This window comes from Pleurodeles waltl, chromosome 1_1 (assembly GCF_031143425.1).
Source record: "Pleurodeles waltl isolate 20211129_DDA chromosome 1_1, aPleWal1.hap1.20221129, whole genome shotgun sequence".
Taxonomy (NCBI): domain Eukaryota; kingdom Metazoa; phylum Chordata; class Amphibia; order Caudata; family Salamandridae; genus Pleurodeles; species Pleurodeles waltl.
This window is the reverse complement of record NC_090436.1, coordinates 423065638-423085306: the sequence shown is the minus strand read 5'-3', so window position 1 is coordinate 423085306 and position 19669 is coordinate 423065638. Positions and strand designations below refer to the sequence as shown.

At 44.4% G+C, this 19669-nt stretch overlaps 1 protein-coding gene across 2 annotated transcripts in view; it reads right to left on the bottom strand.

Moving 5' to 3' along the window:
- The window catches only part of ANKRA2 (ankyrin repeat family A member 2), a 105605-nt gene that overhangs the window by 35275 nt on the left and 50661 nt on the right, over positions 1-19669 (bottom strand). For both annotated transcript variants that reach the window (XM_069224014.1, XM_069224023.1), the window contains one exon: positions 15568-15665. In XM_069224014.1, the coding sequence (XP_069080115.1) occupies positions 15568-15665 (98 nt within the window). The remainder of the gene's footprint in view (positions 1-15567; positions 15666-19669) is intronic.

Genomic DNA, 19669 nt, shown 5'->3' with positions numbered 1-19669 from the left:
GTGTCACCCACTTTCTCCTGGGGAGGCTTTGTAACCCCTTTCTTTTGGTCACCCCCAGTGGAAGTTTTGGTTACCCTAGTCTTGACCCAGTGGTCTGCCTTCTTTCCCAATTCTTGGGGAGAAATTGGACCTAGGTCTACCAGATACTGATGCAACTTTTCATTGAAGCAGTTACTTAAAATGTGTTCTTTCATAAACAAATTATAAAGCCCAACATAGTCATACACTTCATTTCCAGTTACCCAACCATCCAGTGTTTTTACTGAGTAGTCTACAAAGTCAACCCAGGTCTGGCTCGAGGATTTTTGAGCCCCCCTGAATCTAATCCTATACTCCTCAGTGGAGAATCCAAAGCCCTCAATCAGGGTACCCTTCATGAGGTCATAAGATTCTGCATCTTTTCCAGAGAGTGTGAGGAGTCTATCCCTACACTTTCCTGTGAACATTTCCCAAAGGAGAGCACCCCAGTGAGATCTGTTCACTTTTCTGGTTACACAAGCCCTCTCAAAAGCTGTGAACCATTTGGTGATGTCATCACCATCTTCATATTTAGTTACAATCCCTTTAGGGATTTTCAACATGTCAGGAGAATCTCTGACCCTATTTATGTTGCTGCCACCATTGATGGGTCCTAGGCCCATCTCTTGTCTTTCCCTCTCTATGGCTAGGATCTGTCTTTCCAAAGCCAATCTTTTGGCCATCCTGGCTAACTGGATGTCCTCTTCACTGGAGTTATCCTCAGTGATTTCAGAGGTGTTGGTCTCTCCTGTGAGGGAACCAGCATCTCTGACTATTATTTTTGGAGTCAGGGTTTGAGAGACCCTGTTATCCCTAGATAGGACTGGTAGGGGGGAATTTTCCTCCAAGTCACTATCCTCTTCCTCTGAGTTGCCACCCTCAGAGGGGTTGGCCTTTTCAAACTCTGCCAAAAGCTCCTGGAGCTGTATTTTGGTAGGTTTGGGGCCCATTGTTATTTTCTTTATTTTACAGAGTGACCTTAGCTCCCTCATCTTAAGATGGAGGTAAGGTGTGGTGTCGAGTTCCACCACAGTCACATCTGTGCTAGACATTTTGCTTCTAAAAGTTGGAATACTTTTTAAGAATCTACAACTAGTTCTAGGTTCTAATTCAAACTTTTACAAACTTTTAAACTCTAAAAGAAATGCTAAACAGGATCTAACACAAGGCCCTAGCAGGTCTTTTAAGAATTTAGAAAACTTTTCAAATTGCAAAAATCAATTTCTAATGACAATTTTGGAATTTGTCGTGTGATCAGGTATTGGCTGAGTAGTCCAGCAAATGCAAAGTCTTGTACCCCACCGCTGATCCACCAATGTAGGAAGTTGGCTCTGTATGTGCTATTTCAAAGTAAGGAATAGCATGCACAGAGTCCAAGGGTTCCCCTTAGAGGTAAAATAGTGGTAAAAATAGATAATACTAATGCTCTATTTTGTGGTAGAGTGGTCGAGCAGTAGGCTTATCCAAGGAGTAGTGTTAAGCATTTGTTGTACATACACATAGACAATAAATGAGGTACACACACTCAGAGACAAATCCAGCCAATAGGTTTTGTTATAGAAAAATATATTTTCTTAGTTTATTTTAAGAACCACAGGTTCAAATTTAACATGTAATATCTTGTTGGAAAGGTATTGCAGGTAAGTACATTAGGAACTTTGAATCATTTCAATTGCATGTATACTTTTCAAGTTATTCACAAATAGCTATTTCAAAAGTGGACACTTAGTGCAATTTTCACAGTTCCTGGGGGAGGTAAGTTTTTGTTAGTTTTACCAGGTAAGTAAGACACTTACAGGGTTCAGTTCTTGGTCCAAGGTAGCCCACCGTTGGGGGTTCAGAGCAACCCCAAAGTCACCACACCAGCAGCTCAGGGCCGGTCAGGTGCAGAGTTCAAAGTGGTGCCCAAAACGCATAGGCTAGAATGGAGAGAAGGGGGGTGCCCCGGTTCCGGTCTGCTTGCAGGTAAGTACCCGCGTCTTCGGAGGGCAGACCAGGGGGGTTTTGTAGGGCACCGGGGGGGACACAAGCCCACACAGAAATTTCACCCTCAGCAGCGCGGGGGCGGCCGGGTGCAGTGTAGAAACAAGCGTCGGGTTTGCAATGTTAGTTTATGAGAGATCAACGGATCTCTTCAGCGCTGCAGGCAGGCAAGGGGGGGCTTCCTCGGGGAAACCTCCACTTGGGCAAGGGAGAGGGACTCCTGGGGGTCACTTCTCCAGTGAAAGTCCGGTCCTTCAGGTCCTGGGGGCTGCGGGTGCAGGGTCTTTTCCAGGCGTCGGGACTTAGGTTTCAGAGAGTCGCGGTCAGGGGAAGCCTCGGGATTCCCTCTGCAGGCGGCGCTGTGGGGGCTCAGGGGGGACAGGTTTTGGTACTCACAGTCGTAGAGTAGTCCGGGGGTCCTCCCTGAGGTGTTGGTTCTCCACCAGCCGAGTCGGGGTCGCCGGGTGCAGTGTTGCAAGTCTCACGCTTCTTGCGGGGAGTTGCAGGGTTCTTTAAAGCTGCTTCTTGAAACAAAGTTGCAGTCTTTTTGGAGCAGGTCCGCTGTCCTCGGGAGTTTCTTGTCTTTTTCGAAGCAGGGCAGTCCTCAGAGGATTCAGAGGTCGCTGGTCCCTTGGAAGGCGTCGCTGGAGCAGAGTTCTTTGGAAGGCAGGAGACAGGCCGGTGAGTTTCTGGAGCCAAGGCAGTTGTCGTCTTCTGGTCTTCCTCTGCAGGGGTTTTCAGCTAGGCAGTCCTTCTTCTTGTAGTTTGCAGGAATCTAATTTTCTAGGGTTCAGGGTAGCCCTTAAATACTAAATTTAAGGGCGTGTTTAGGTCTGGGGGGTTAGTAGCCAATGGCTACTAACCCTGAGGGTGGGTACACCCTCTTTGTGCCTCCTCCCAAGGGGAGGGGGTCACAATCCTAACCCTATTGGGGGAATCCTCCATCTGCAAGATGGAGGATTTCTAAAAGTTAGAGTCACCTCAGCTCAGGACACCTTAGGGGCTGTCCTGACTGGCCAGTGACTCCTCCTTGTTGCTTTCTTTGTTCCCTCCAGCCTTGCCGCCAAAAGTGGGGGCCGTGGCCGGAGGGGGCGGGCAACTCCACTAAGCTGGAGTGCCCTGCTGGGCTGTGACAAAGGGGTGAGCCTTTGAGGCTCACCGCCAGGTGTCACAGCTCCTGCCTGGGGGAGGTGTTAGCATCTCCACCCAGTGCAGGCTTTGTTACTGGCCTCAGAGTGACAAAGGCACTCTCCCCATGGGGCCAGCAACATGTCTCTAGTGTGGCAGGCTGCTGGAACTAGTCAGCCTACACAGATAGTCGGTTAAGTTTCAGGGGGCACCTCTAAGGTGCCCTCTGGGGTGTATTTTGCAATAAAATGTACACTGGCATCAGTGTGCATTTATTGTGCTGAGAAGTTTGATACCAAACTTCCCAGTTTTCAGTGTAGCCATTATGGTGCTGTGGAGTTCGTGTTTGACAGACTCCCAGACCATATACTCTTATGGCTACCCTGCACTTACAATGTCTAAGGTTTTGTTTAGACACTGTAGGGGTACCATGCTCATGCACTGGTACCCTCACCTATGGTATAGTGCACCCTGCCTTAGGGCTGTAAGGCCTGCTAGAGGGGTGTCTTACCTATACTGCATAGGCAGTGAGAGGCTGGCATGGCACCCTGAGGGGAGTGCCATGTCGACTTACTCGTTTTGTCCTCACTAGCACACACAAGCTGGCAAGCAGTGTGTCTGTGCTGAGTGAGGGGTCTCTAGGGTGGCATAATACATGCTGCAGCCCTTAGAGACCTTCCCTGGCATCAGGGCCCTTGGTACCAGAGGTACCAGTTACAAGTGACTTATCTGGATGCCAGGGTGTGCCAATTGTGGAAACAATGGTACATTTTAGGTGAAAGAACACTGGTGCTGGGGCCTGGTTAGCAGGGTCCCAGCACACTTCTCAGTCAAGTCAGCATCAGTATCAGGCAAAAAGTGGGGGGTAACTGCAACAGGGAGCCATTTCTTTACAACATTGTATTACGTATTTATCTTGGCAAATACATACATTAATAGCATGTTAGAATACACCGATACACAGAAAACAAATTCTCAACATTATAGGTAACACAGTAATGAGGATTTAGCATGCACCTCAAAAGTCTTTGTTACAGGCAATGCGCATACCTGAAATTAGGATGGTGGGATGAAAGATGTAGCTAGCCTTCACTGGAAAAGATTTCGGAGGACTGCTTGTCCCACCGCTACCTCTCCTTGAGATAATGTTTCCAAGCAGTAGTGTCTGGTAAACGTATGGCAGCTCTTCTAAGTTGCTGCTCTACCAATGTCTTGAAGCGGTACACCTGCAAACAGCGCTGCTGAAGAGGAAACTTCCCGTGGTGAGTGCACATGGACAGATCTTTGCGGTGGCTTGCCCGCCGCCTGATGGAAAAATTGAATTGCTGAGGAGATCCATCTAGCTATGCTCTGTTTAGAGATTGGTTGGTCCCGTTTGGGTGCACTGAAAGCCACAAATGGTTGGTTTTGCAAAATGGTTTAGTCCTGTCTAAACAGAATTTAATACATCTTTTAATGTCTAAAGAGTGTAATGCTCTCTCCACTGAAGTTGAAGGATTTGGAAAGAATGTCCTGAAAACTAAGGGCTCATTCAAATGAAAATCCGAAGGGACCGTTGGAATGAAACGCGGATTAGTGTGCAAGATTATTCTATCCTTTTAATCTGTAAAAACGGCACCTGTATGAAAAGTGCTTGTATCTCACTTACTCATCTGGTTGATGTCAGGGGAACAAGGAGGGAGACTTTCCAGGAAAGGAATTTCGTAGAAGCTCTATGGATTGGCTCAAAAGGCTGCTTCATAAGTTGACCGAGAACAATATTTCAATTCCAAGAAGGAGGAGGAGGCCTGAATGGTGGAAACACACTGAAAATCCCTTTCAGAAATCGGTTAATCAACCTAGAGGACCATAGCAAAGGTGAAGATTCTGAGTGTCCATCAGACGCAATCACCGCCAGATGAACCTTTATGGAGGAATGCGCAAGCCCTAAGTGCACTAAATGTAGCAAGTAAGGTAATATCTGTTCTGGAGATGAAGAAGGAGGATCAATGTGTTGCTGATGACACTACAAACAAAACCTTTTCCACTTACATGAGTAAGTCTTGTTGGTGCTAATTGCTCTGGCCTTGGACAGAATATCCCTGCACTCCTGCGGAATGTTTAGATGTGCAATCTCACGGTTCTCAGGAGCCATGCTGATAACTGCACTGATTGAGGATTCGGATGTAAGACTTGTTTGTTGTTCATTGTTAGCAGATGCAGAGATATTCTTAGTGAGATGTGAGGCTTCACTGACAGGAGAGAAAGCTCTGTGAACCAATGTTGACGATGCCAGTACGGGGCTATTAATATTAGTGTACATGGTTCGCTCTTCATCTTTGTTAGGACTCTCGGGACCAAGGGAATTGGCGGAAAAGCGTATGCAAAGATTCCTGACCATGCTATGGCAAACGCATTCCCCCATGATCCCTTCTGGTAATGCCAGCTTGCAAAGTATCGGCATTTGGCGTTCGACCGGCTGGCGAAGAGGTCGAGGCTGAGAAAAAATGTGGTTGACCGTGGACTGGTCCAGTTCTCATTCGTGACCTATTGATTTTTGCCTGCTGAGCGAGGCTGCTATCCTGTTCTGGATGTCTGGAAGGGGCACTGCTGTGAGGAGGATGCCATGCTGCACAGCCCAGTTCCAAATCTCCTGAGCTTCCCTGGAGAGAGGAAGAGATCTTGTGCCTCCCTGTTTGTTGAGGTAGTGCATAATAGTGGTGCTGTCTGTTCTTATTACCCCTTCTGCTCTGGTAATCTTTGGGAAGAAATACTGTAAAGCTAGACGGACCGCTTTGAGCTCCAGTAGATTGATGTGCATTGTTTGCAATTTAGTGGCCACTTGCCACTTATCTGTATGTCTAGTAAAACTGCTCCCCAACCCTCCAGAGAGGCATCTGTGGTGATTGTCCACAGTGCCAGGCGATGAAGAAAAGGAAGACCGATAGAAAGATGATTTTTCTGAGACCACCACAGCAGAGCCTCGGCGATTGCTGGAGTAATTTTTATCTGATCTTCAAAGCTTCCTGAAACCTGGAGCCATTGTAGATTGATCTGCTCTTGCAGGGGGCACATTTTGAGTCTGCAGAGAGGAACTAGAGGTATGTATGAGGACATCATCCCCAATAAGGACTTGTACTGGCGTACTGAAATGTATTCTTTTCTTTGTATTGATTTTGCTAGAGATAGCAGTTTCTGTTGTCTTTCCACAGTGGGGCAGGCCATGGTGGCTTTAGCGTCCAGTTTTGCCCCTAGAAAAGTGATCGTGCTTGATGGTCGAGGTTTGGATTTTTCCCAGTTGATAGTCAGGCCTAAGCTACTGAGCAAGGCATGCACTTTCTTCTTGACCTGTGTGCTGCAGCATAGGTGTCTGTTTTTATCAGCCAGACGTCTAAGTATAGGAATACTTGATGTTTTCTCCTCCTGAGAAAGGCTTCAATAGTAACTAGGCACTTCGTGAATATTCTGGGAGCTAACTTTTGGCCAAATGGAAGGACCCGAAATTGAAAATGGCTTCCGGCTACCATGAATCTCAGATATTGTTTGTGGGCGGGGTGAATGGGGATGTGAAAATACGCATCCTTTAGGTCTAGGGTAGACAAAGTCTCCCTGGTTCAACCACAGGAGGACATCCTGCAGGGCGATCATGTGGAAAGACTGTTTTCTCAAGTAGGTGTCTAATTCTCTGAGATCGAGGATCGGTCTCCAATCCTTCCACTTTTTGCAAATGAGAAAGAATCTGGAGTAAAAATCTTTTCTTCGCTGTGATGGAGGCACCCTTTCTATTGCGCCCTGAGGAGAATTTTGTTGATCTCTCTCTGGAGTTGTTCTGGATACTTCGGGGAACTTCTGCGAGGAGGATTGGGAGGAGGCATTTGGACAAACTCTAGTGTGTGTCCACACTTTATCAGCTGTAAGACCCACTTGTCCGATGTTATGGTTTGCCATTGCTGGAAAAACAAAGATATCTTTCCGCCAAGAAGTGGGGGGGAATGGTTGGGGGTAGCCACAGCATTGGAGACATCATGCGAGCTGAGTCTTTAGTTGGACGAGCTGACCGTCCCCTTGAGGCAGACCTGCTATACGCCACATGTGGCGGCTGTCTTTGGGTGTAATGTTGACAAAATTGCTGAAAGGAGGAAGGAAATGACAGATATCTGAATTGCTGGTAGCCTCCCCTATATGAAGGCATTCCACTCCCTCTCGTGGCTCGAAAGGAAGGCCTCCAAAACTGGAGTGCCTCAAAGATCTTGCCGTGTCTGTGTTGGTTTTAATCGACTGCAATGCCTCGTCAATATGCTTGCCAAACAGTGCTCGACCATCAAAAGGAAGATCCAGGATATTATTCTGCACTTCCAGACGGAATGATGTGGCCTTTAACCAACCATGCCTCAGTAGGACAGCCGAACCTGCAAGTTAATAAAACACAGTAGTGGCTATGTCCATTGCACAATCTATTATCTCTGCCGATGTGCGTTCTCCTTTAGCTTCCGAATTAATGTCCTCTGGCAACTGATCAAGATATGGGGCGATGTCTGCCCATAATTGTCTATCATATCTGGTTAACACGGCCAAGGAGTTAGACGCTCTTATAGCGGGACTAGACATTGATAAAAATCTCTTACCGATGCTGTCTAATCATCTCCCCTCTTTGTCAGGAGGTGCGGAAATTGGAGCAGAAGGATTTTTGGATCTTCTCTGTGCTGCTTGTGTTACCACCGAATCTGGATGGGGGTGACCAGTCAAGCATGCTGGGGCATCTTCCGGTGCTTTGTATTTCTTATCCAAGCGAGGAAGTACTGCTGTGACTGTAGCAGGGTTTTGCATAACCTTCCTCCCATATGTAACTGACCAGTGGTATGGAGCGTACTGACTTCTGGAATGGTTCTTTAAAAATCATATAGAAATCAATCAGTTTGCTTGGATGGCATCGCAAGTGCAAAACGGTTAGCTGGTCTTTCCAAAAGATTATGGAATCCTCCGATGTCATCTGGAGGGGAATCTACTTCTGGATGAGAAGGATGAGGAGGAGGAGGAGGAGGAGCTGGAATACTATATTCATCCCACTCTGACTGGCTGCGAAGGAGCTCACCTTCCTCTTGATCTCCCTCTGAAATGTCAGTGTCATGTGGTATAGTCATATCCGGTGTGGCCACATTCGTTAGTGGTAGAGTGGTTGGCCTCTGGTGGGGGGTGGTTACCCTTGAAACAGGCAATGAAGGAGGTTGCGGTTGCACCTGTTCTGGAGGAGGAAAGCGCCTACTGTAGTCGGCTAGCATCGCTCCGAGATCAGCTAGTGATGAGCTTGGCATATACACATCCTCCCGATATGGCTGATCCCCTTAGTAGTACTGTGGATCATAAGTTTCGCTGTACTCCTCATCGTCATCCTGATACTTTACGTTCAACTGCGAGGGGCTGTATGCTGTCCCAAATGGTCATCACCCTCCAAAAGATATACTGGAATTAGAGGGGTTATCTTACTAGGAGAAGTATGCTCTGGAGTAATTCTTGCTGTTTCCTGACTTCTGCTGATTTTTCCGCTCATCGATGTAGTCGAAGACACCTTTGTCGATGATGTAGTCGTCGATGTTGTCCGCATGGAAATTTTAACTGTTGACAGCTTCAAGGTGGCAGCTACCGTCGAAAGGGTCGTCGACAATGATGAGACTGTGGTCACTGTCATAGACGATGATGACGTGTAGGTCCTCATAGACTATGACGTCATCAATGTTGTCCTTGTCGATGGTGGAAGGCTCGTCATCAACGATGTCATCGTCAGCGCGGCCGTCAATGGTATTAATGTAGAAACTGTCATGGATGGGGAAATGGCATTCACCGCTGTCGTCGACGACTATGTCTTCGACGGTATCGTTTTTGCCAATAGTATGTCAACCGTAGGAGCAGAAGAGGGCCTTCTGTAAGGTTCAGAAAATATAGATGGAGACACAGAAGATGATTTTCTAGGCCTTTTGGAACTGCTGACATGTCCTCTTTCCCCTTTTGTGGAGAATCTGCGAGGTGATGAAGAAGGGCTGCGGCCTCTTTAAGACCCTGAGGTGGTCTTTTTGTGGGTCTTTCTTCGCTGCTCTGAGGAAGATCTTGAATGAGATCTAGGTCTCTTAGATTACATTCTGGAAGATGTGGAGGAATCATCACTGTCTGAATCAGAGACTGGGTTATCTCTAGATTTAAGTTTCTGTAGCCATATTAATAATCTGCCCACTCTATCCTTCAGGGTCTTAGAAGAGAAGGTGCATCATACCTTGCAGTCCGTGGCAGAGTGGTCTGGGTAAAAGCAGTATATGCAGTCCTGATGAGGGTCTTCAGAGTGTAATCTCTTTTTCCCAAAGGTCTTGCAGGATCTGAACAAACCTTTCCTTTCCTTGTCAGACATGTTGTAGGCCTTACCCACAATCAGTCAGAACAAATTTTGAAGAGTATAAACTTGAAGCTATCCCAAAAGATGTGAAGAATAGAGCAGAGCTCTGAGGAGACTCCCTCGCACGATGTGCAGTAGAAAATGTGAGGTGCTGGAGCTTCTTTCAGGAAGGTTCTAAAGGGTAGTGTAGCCTGATTAGTGGACCCTGAAGTTTGGCCGTTTTTCTTAAAATGACTCTGATAGAGTGTTAAACTGAGAGGCCTAAGGGTCTTTAGGTTTAAACCTATGTTTATACCACTTGTTTAAATATACTGGGGGCTCCCATCTCGACGACGGGGAATGATTCAAGCATGTGAATCTATGAAAGTTCCAATACTGGAGTAACAGGTACATATTGCAGGACATCAGAAATTATATATAGTGTTCTCACCCACCTTCCTCTTGCTTCTTAAAGAGGATGGCATCAGTATTCAAGATCAAGTTCTACAAGCACCTAGGCAATCATAACAAGGGTGTTGGTAATCCAGGGTTGTGAAGCTTGCATTGATCCTACCCCTTTTCATAACTCGAATGTCCTGCGGTTGTCAAAGTATAGGTGAAAAAAAACTCAGGTATATGGCAGACAACTTCGGAATTTGTAATGATCAGTAAATGTCCTAGCATCTTGCATTCCCACTCTTCTCCATATGATAACACTTTGCCATATTTGTGGGTGGGCTAACAGTACCAGATATTTGTCAAAATTGGGGCAATATATGGTCTGTGTGGTTATCACATGGTTACAGTTTTGGTTTGTTTCTGTAATGTGCATTAGGGAATGTAGGGTCATAAGACTTTGCCACTGGCTGAAACTTTCTGAGAGTTGATTCACATAAATGTGGGGGAAATTGTATTTTTTGGTTCTTACTTTGACCCATATATTTGCAGGGCAAGCTGAGTAGGAAAAGGGGTCTAGATCCATACAGGCCCCACCAACCTGAACTCCCCTGGGTATCTAGTTTTCATAAATTCCCAGGGTTGGTAGAGCTTCCAGGGTGACGGCCAAACCCAAGTACTGAATTTCCAGGAAGGTAAAGGGACATTTGGTGTTGGTAGGCAGTTTTAATGTTTACAAAGGTATTCTGACATGGAAATGTGCTGGGAGCCGCACTTGCCAAACCACACTGGTTTCACCTGGGCCTCTAGTTGTCGGACATTTTCTGAGTTAGTAGAGTTTTCTTGGTGCCGGCTGACCATGAGCCCAAAATCTGAAATCTAGAACATTATGGAGCTGACCTGTAACATGCAGAAAAGTAATGTGGATCCCAAGGTAACACCAAGAGACAGCAGAAGGGATGCAGTAAGAATGAGGGAAGTAAAATGCCTTATCAAGATCACACCAAGAGTCAGTAGCAATAACAGAGTGATAATGAGTTGGGAATAAAATAGCTTGTCTACACCACAACAAAAGGCAGTATCCATGCCAGGGTGTGGAGAGGGAAAATGTAAGTGTCTTACCAGGTACGTACTAGAAGTATCAAATCACCTTGAGCTTTGGACTCCAGAAGTGACTCGTAGTGTCGGCTGGCGGAATGTGTGAGACACAGGGACATACGAAGCTTCCAGAAGCTATTTTCTGCAACTTTCCTGCTGACCAATTCCAAGTGGAGCTGCCCTGGACCCTGCTGCTTCTCTGCTAGAGTGGGTTATAATCCTCAACAGGAGCCCCCAGGTCCTGGACCATTGGTTGTTCTTAGAGTGTACCCCTCCTGCCAAACAACTGCAATTGAAACTTAAAAACTTTTTCTTAACTTTTCTGTAAAAGAACCAAAGGCTACTACAGGATAGCCGCCATGCTGCGGAAGCGACAGTGATTGGACCTGCTGGTCTGCCCTACTGATGGGACCCTGACTTCTATAAAGGTTTCTAAATCCGCATATAGAGGATTTAACCAGGACCAACACCAAGCAGCAAGCTGCTGTCAAGAAAACAAATAGAAAACAAACAAAAAAAGTCAGAGAGGGGAGGAAGAAGGAATGCATGATCACAGATGTGCAACACACAGCACGGGTATTTTTTAGGGAAGCAGAACATGAGGGAGACACAGGCACTCATATGGAATGCGGAAAGAAAAAAGTGGTTCCCTGCATGTGAGCGGTGGAAGGATACAAGATATTGAATCAAAAAATGGTAAAGAAGCTATGCTCCATGGGAGGACCAAGCATAATGGGAGGAAGGAAAGGCATCGAATAATAAGTAAGCAAACGAGATTGACAATAAAATCCACCACTGGTAGGCAAGTTGCTGGCACAATGTCCACTGTAAGTCATAATGCTGTCCACAATCTAGGCCTTTTCGACAACAGATAGGTAAACGTTCTCTGTAGGAGAAACCTAAAAACCAGTCCAGGAAACAAGAGCGATCCTTACATTTATTTAACTGGTTTGATGTCTATACATTGCAACCACTACAATTAACAGAGTGGCTTGGCATTGACATGTGGCACTCCTATATGGTGGCCTGATAGGATATGGTTGGGACAGGGGGCACATTATGGGGAGAGACAGTAGCACACACAAACTGTTACTCAATTGTGCAATTAAGCTACAACTAAACTTCAAGTCATTTGATGTTGTTGCCCTTCAACCCACACTGCTGTATTAGTATGATATTCTGAATCCCTATCATAGAACACTCTTAAACTTAGAACCCAAGCAAAGACACAAATTGTAAAAATGGGACATCTCCGCCAAGTTGCACATTCGGCTGATGGCTACAAGCCTATGTCAATGTAGGATTTAAATCAGTGATAAAACAAGAAACTACAGTTTAGAGTAAAGAAAAGGAGACAGCTCATCTGGGTGCTCTACAATCATACATAGTACCACTATGAAAAGAAATTGACTAGGGATCATCTCTACGTGCATACTTCAGTTGTTGATAAACTGATCTTTCTCTTAGTTTGGTTGGGACAACTCCCTTGCCCAACGCACATAGAAGGTGGACTGGCCTCCTCACCCAAGGAAGGAACTCAATAGCTTTATTTGAACATTAGCTAATCATGATAAAAACAAATACAGTCCATAAATATATAGTAAATAAAATCTGACAAAGTCATTGTCATTTTTTTAAACAACAAACTCAGCATAATTAATAGATATCAGAGTGCCTAACATTTTATTAAAAATAAGCCATACCTCCCAGATTCTGAAAAGCATTTGCTAGTAAGCAAGGCACATTTGAGGAAGATGAACACACTAAAACAGGCATCAGAGTGTATTGAGCATTTGGAGCTATAACAAGGCGAATATGCACTTTGACAGACCCGAACCCTTCACGTTCGGGATTAAAAATGTCCTTGTGAAATGAAAATAAAATTTACAAAAAAACAAAGTACAGCAGACTCCGTGGGGATCCCTTATCACAAGGATATTCAAGAATGGTGGAGGAATTGTACTGCTCTAAAGGAGATTGAAGATGACATCTAATTATTCCCACTCTAACTCTAGTTAAGAGCGTCCTACCCCATGTATTTGTCACTAACTCAAGATTATGGCTTCAGGCCTGGTGTGGATCAAAGTATACTCTTGATTATGAGGCTTAATTAGCTCCACCACCTACCTTTCCTGCTGCCTGAAATCCATAAAACACTTTCTGATCCAAGATCTGTCCATTTTAGTTAACTCTTGTGGCGCAGAAAAGATGGTTGGTTTGGTCAAATTCATAAATGCCCTCTTGATTTAAACAAACCAAGGAATCCGAAAACCCAAATTGCAGAACAAACAGTCACCAATAACCTATTTATTAAACAAAGTGTTGGTTTACACCAGATTGAGCACTATAATACCAAGGGGGACAGATTAATCTGGTCTTCCACATATTCAAGTACGAGCTCCTGGTGAATAGCACAAGTATAACAACTGGGAGGAATCTAGAAGGCACCTGCAGACTCTACTTTTGTCAGTCTGCAAGCTAAAACAGGCATATGTTTTCTTCTGTACACTTCCGGAAGGGGGGGGGGGGGGAACTGGCTTTTTACCTATGCTTGATGCAAGATTACAGACAAACCCAACAGAATTCATAAAGCGTAATTTTGTCATCAAATACATGGGGACCAGGCATTCCGCAAGCCAAAGCTAACTTCAAGATATGAAAACCTATTGGTTCCCCCAAATGGTTTGCCCCGAGAAGACAAATGCTGCATTTCACAATTCCTGGGGCCACAGACCATAGCAAAGATTTTACTTGGGTTGATTTTCAAATTCAATGTGGCCATGTATTCAGTAAATGTGGACGTTCTGGACAATAAAGACATTGTCCACATACATTAACACCTGCTCTTAATGACTGGCATATCATGAGCCTTTGCAGCCAAAACTCCATTTCAAACCATTATCATATAATAAAAAGAGAACTGGAGCAAGGACACAGCCGTGACGGACCCTTGTCCACCCCCCCGACCCAAGCCGAATGACTCCATAAGCTATCCATTTAAACTATATCTGACTGAGGCAGAGTGATCATAGTGTAAGGCATGCAGGAAACTCGTGTCTCTTTTCGACTCCCATAGACTCCAATATAGATCAAAGCTTAGACTGTACCACACTACTGAAAGTGCAAGAGAGATCCATAAAGGCTAGAAGGATGAAACTTTGTTTCGCAATGGTATACTTGCATATCAGAATATGTCAATTGAGGCATTGTTCCATCGTCCCTATACTAGCTCTAAACCCATACTGCAATGTGGAGCTAACACCAGTTTCAGCAACCCATGAAGTTAATCTTTCTAAAGTGATCCTAACTATGTCCTTCACTGTGGAATAGGTCGGCAGCAAAAAGGGTTCGGATGATTCCCTTTTTTTTTTTTTTTAAACAGGCACAATAATGGATGTTCTCCATGTCTGGGGCAGTCGGGATTGGTACACCTGGTTAATTAGTGATGAGGGGAGCCCACAAATCAGGGTTAAGTTTATAAAGATACTCTGGACCCAATTAGTTGAGGGGCTAAGATGCACTGGTTAGGACTTTCATTCATAGTTAAACTGCTATTACCACTATTAGATACGTTATTAGTATTAACAGTATATCTGGTGTATTTTGCCTTGCAAGTATCTGAGCCACGATTAGTGGCCTTGGCCTAATCACAATCAGGGCCACAGGACTGAGAGACCATAGAGTTAGACTGACTAGCAGATGACCTCGTAAAGTCCAGGGTTTTGGTGGTAAGAGAGAGAGAACTTTCCGCCAGTTGTATTTCTTTATCTATTACCCCTACTGCCTACTCAAAAAAAAAACCTTCCAGAGTTCTATGTTTGTGGCTGTTTGGCGAGTTCCAATTTACGTTTTCCCAGAATAACTCCTGTAAGATAACAGCTGCTATAAAAGCACAGACTAAGTCAATCGCCCCTCGATTGCTGGAGCAACTCACTGGTTAAATACATTTCTATAAAACAGTACCTTTAAAAGCCTATACTGTAGTAGGTCAGTGAGGGTGGCCCAGCCTGGTCTCCTCCGGCGATGCCTTACAAAGATGAGCACACTTTGGACCTGGTCCACGTCTGGGCATGCGTATGGTGTGACACAGGCTCCTAACATGGATTTAAGCGCTTCACTCAGGTGACGGAGTCCTTGCCTCCAACATCAGTGGGGTTATGTCCTTTGGAGCCCTTAACCAAATAGCACCAGAAAAAAGTACTGTCAAATCTTTGATCTGGATGAAACCATCTATCACATTCTGTTCTTCTGCAGTAGGCTGGGTGATGACTAAGGACGTTCGAAATCACAACTGTGTTTAAGTGACACTATACATGGCAATTAGGAAAAAGCATTAGCTGGTTAACACACTGGACCTGAAACTGTAATCTAGCTGTAACTATTTCTTTAAAATGCTCTTGCTAAATGTGGTCCAGCAAAACAAAGGATGTAAATAAGTATCTCAAATTTTTACATTGTTTAGTTGCGATCCGAAATGTATTTAAACATGAATGTTTTAATTTTTGTTGTGCAACACTTCGAATGGCTTGTGATAAGGCAAATCAAACTATAATTAAACAATACAAGTGGATCAAAAATTCAACAAATGCATGAGTTGTTCTTACATTCTGCAGCAGAAATTCCACAACAGCGATTTGCCCGTGAGCAGCAGCCCACATCAGCGGAGTAAAGCCTTCTTCGTCAATAACGTTGATTACATTGTCTTGTAAAAAGATAAATAATTTTCTTTTAGTAATCTGTTCCAATATTTATGCTTGTTGAGTAAGAATTCAACATAGTAAGCAAAACCACTGCTAGAAATCTTGAGCATTCATTATCATAAACCAACTGAAAATATAAGATGTTACTGGCTTTTTCTTGCATTTTCACTGTATAAGGATCTAACAAAGAACATGTGGATGTAGACCAATGAGTGAAAAGCACTTCTAAAAGAGCTATGCAAATAGATAAATAACAAAGCTGCGTTATATGAGCTTGTGATCTGAGAGACAAGGAACACTGAAATGGTGGTGCCTAATTTGCCATTTTTCATCTACTAAAGAGCTTTCCCAGTCGATTGGTCTTGTGGCTACCCCACAGGTCCAAGATATTATGTGAATCCGTTTTTTGCCAGTCTAGAGAGACAAAATACTGCTTAAGCAGCCTGCAATGGGCACCAAATGGAGCTTACTGGAATAACAGGTGCTGCAGAAGGATATCGTTTTAGGTGGGGTTGACTAGCTTGTCCTTCATTCTTTGATGACAAACAAACCAACTCACTTAGTGGACTGGGGCAGTTGGGAATAAATGTAATGATTAATATTATGATGAATAAAAAGGCCACAAAACAATACAATTGATCAATTTCATTGATGTGTTTCAAAAACAGTACAGGGGAGATATTATCTCTGCATATATTTGCAGAAAATGGAAAATGCTTTTACAGAGTGTGGTATTTTTAACCTTTGGATGGCAATACCTACAGCTACTTCTTCCTCAACCTTTTTGTACACTTCACATGCACTTACTCCAGACATCCCAAGGAACTGCCCCTGTGGGGCAAAGCATACCCTGAGAAGGCAGGATCAATGTGTCTGCAGACGTAGTATTGTATTAGAGTCGCCTATGAAATAGTAAATAGATGATCTGAGTTCACGTCAGGATCGACGCTCCTAACAATAGCTTGCTAGTTTATCCTCCTTCTCCCACACCTATTCTTAGTGGCACTGAGGCTTTGCTTGCTCATGCCTTGGCACCATCCTCTCTGAATGCCTTGATGTTGCATCAAAGGGCTTCGGCGTTCATCAATGTCTGTGCCATCAGTGCCCCGGTAATGTAGAGGAATTAGGCTCAGCCAGTACCCGAGAGAACAACATGCAATTTCTTGAGCATCCGAGTATTTTGCCATAGACTGAAACCATGGAAGCAACTTTGGGGAGTCTCTAGTATGCGGTTTTACACCATGTGGGTATCAGAATATAATCTTCAATATTAAGGAAGTGCTCTGGTGTTCCAGGGCTGCAAAGCCAGTGTAAGACTGTGAATTCTCTGCATAATAAGGATCTGAGCGGTCTCCAATATGGGACGTGAGAGAAAAACAGAAGTTATGGTTGGTGCATACATGCATGGCCACACGTCCTCCTGTAATGAGATATGTGGCCTCACGTATTTATATCACTTGGAGAGTAAATGCTTAAGTTATGCTGACAGCCAAAACAAACCCTCATTGCAGACTTGCCTGAAAAGCATGCAGCTTCACAGCGAGACAGCAAATTAACATCGAAATTCAATGGAGAATAAAAGCTGCAGCCCCTCGAACGAGCATCGACTGGTTAAGGAGGACATGGAAAATAATGATGCTGAAGATGCTAATAAATCAACAGGTTCAGCGCCATCTGAAAACCACCGCTGGTTGACTAGTTTAATGGCTCCCGTGGGGTGTATTACCACAGAGTCCCAAAAGGAATGATCATGTATTGGGATTAATAAACCAGAGTAATGAAAACTGACGTATTGGGAGGTGATAGCAGCTCTCCACCCCTTGTAAAGGCTAGGGAGGGCAAGAAGTGCGCAAGACGTGCCTTTTTATTTTAATACTTTACATAAATAAGGTATGAATCTACACCCCATATGGGTATAAAGAATGAGTTACACAACTGAAACTGTCTCATGTTAACGGGAGTGACTTCGAACTGGGTTTCTACTGAACATCTGTAGCGTAGAGTGGTTAAAACGGATACACTAAAAGTTAACAGCTGTCCTAAAAAAACACACAGAAAAGAGATGCTTTAGTTACACTGACATATCAGAGACTCTCACAGCTATTGGAGGCAAACACAATCTGCCCGTGTACAAGCAGATACCGCTGTTATCGTGACTACAAAGAAGCCAAAGGTTACATTTCCTTTTACAGCAAAAAGGTTATCCTGATAGGTCTGCGTGGAAGCTAAAAGCTGCAAAATTCTCCTGACAGACCACAGCTTTCCCAGACATAGCACGGAGTGAAAAGGCTGAAGCGCCACAGAAAGCAAACTTGTGAAAAGGAAAGCTTTACTATGGGTTAGTGATGTCACTGGTGAGGTCATCAGGTGGGGTATAAATGTCATCAGTCCATGGGGTAGGAGTTGCGCAGCAAACTTACTGGGAAGGATCACTGCTTTTTAGATCGTAACTATAACATCCCTTTAACCACAGTTTTTCAGATAAGGCAACAGCTGCAAACAGCTTAACCAATAAGGAGCAACCAAAACGAGTAAGGAACCAGTGGAAAACAGTGAGACACAGGTAAAGCTAGTAAAGCACAGCTGAAACCAGTAAGGACCTTTTAAGCCCAGTGGGAACTAGTAGAAGAGTGCTGTTCCCCTATCTCCAAGCACCCAATGGGCAATGCCTGAAGCTACGCCTAGCGGACATTGGGGTGCTTCTGTGCTCAAACCCATTCCAGCAGTGTTAGGCACAGACCAAGTCCAGGGACTACTGTATTTATTCTCAGTGCTCACAGGGAACAGTGCATGGCCTTTGTACAGTTTTCTCCCAATACGACAAACTCATGCCCAAGTGGTGATGATGTAAAAACTTAATGGATTAGGAGCAACATTATCAACATGCAGGCAGTACCCAAAGGAACAGCATCCATAACATCGTCAATTGCATAGTAAAATTTTGAACGAGGTAACAAAAACAGAGGAGAGACAACACATTAACCCCTCCTACCTCATTAACATATATACTTATTCCCAGCAACACAGTGGACAACATGAAAACCCCAATAACAAATACCAACAAAGGGCAAAGTGAAAATGGGATAGTATGGAACGGGAAACAACTACGTTCATACAAAAAACAAAAATAGCTTTTAGTCAACTTGAAGCCTTTCCAACACGTGGCCTTTACATTGCTCTCTAGCTTTCCCTGGTCTTGGAACAGTCCAATGACGCACCACCATCATCAGTTGTGACCCCCAATCCCATCTGCACATCACAAAATTCTTGGTTACGAACTCCTTATTCAACTTGTTACCTTGGCTAACCCTAACGTGCTCCATACATCACCAGATTGCACCACAACAAAATTATTTTTCACGTCTAGTATTTTGAAAGACCAGTAAACCCAGAATGGCCCCTATTCACTATACGAGTATTTTTTTTTTCTACAAACATCTTGGCCCACCCTTCACTGTTCTGCCTCTACACCCTTCCACACATTGTACAGTGCTTTGTAATGTCTCCGACATATCTCCCTCCTAATTGCGCATGATCCCATGTCTTCACCTTAGACCCACAAGTCAACCTGTGTGGATAGGGACTGGACCCCACTAGCCTCCATCTCAGGTACACAAAAAGCTAAATCTGTGTCATACTATTAGGGTGTTGGAATGAGTCCAATTAATTTCTTTCCTCACCTATGCGAGTGGGAGACAAACTTCCATAGCACGTTTTATAAAGAATTTCATGATTCTGTTCATGCGTTCTGCCAGTCCGTTAGACTCCGTAGCCTAAAGGACAGTCCTGTGATGTATAAGGAACATGCTCTTCAGAAACTCTTGCATCTCATTCAAAACAAAGTGAGCACAATTTTCAGTAACAATAATTCCAGGTACACCTTGTAAGAAACTGGGTCTTGGTTGCAGTAGTCTCTCCACTGTTTGTCTCGTTTATGATGCAACTTTGATTGAGGTGCACTGGGTTCCTGCTAACCAGGTCCCCAGTGCCATTGCTCCTTCCCCAA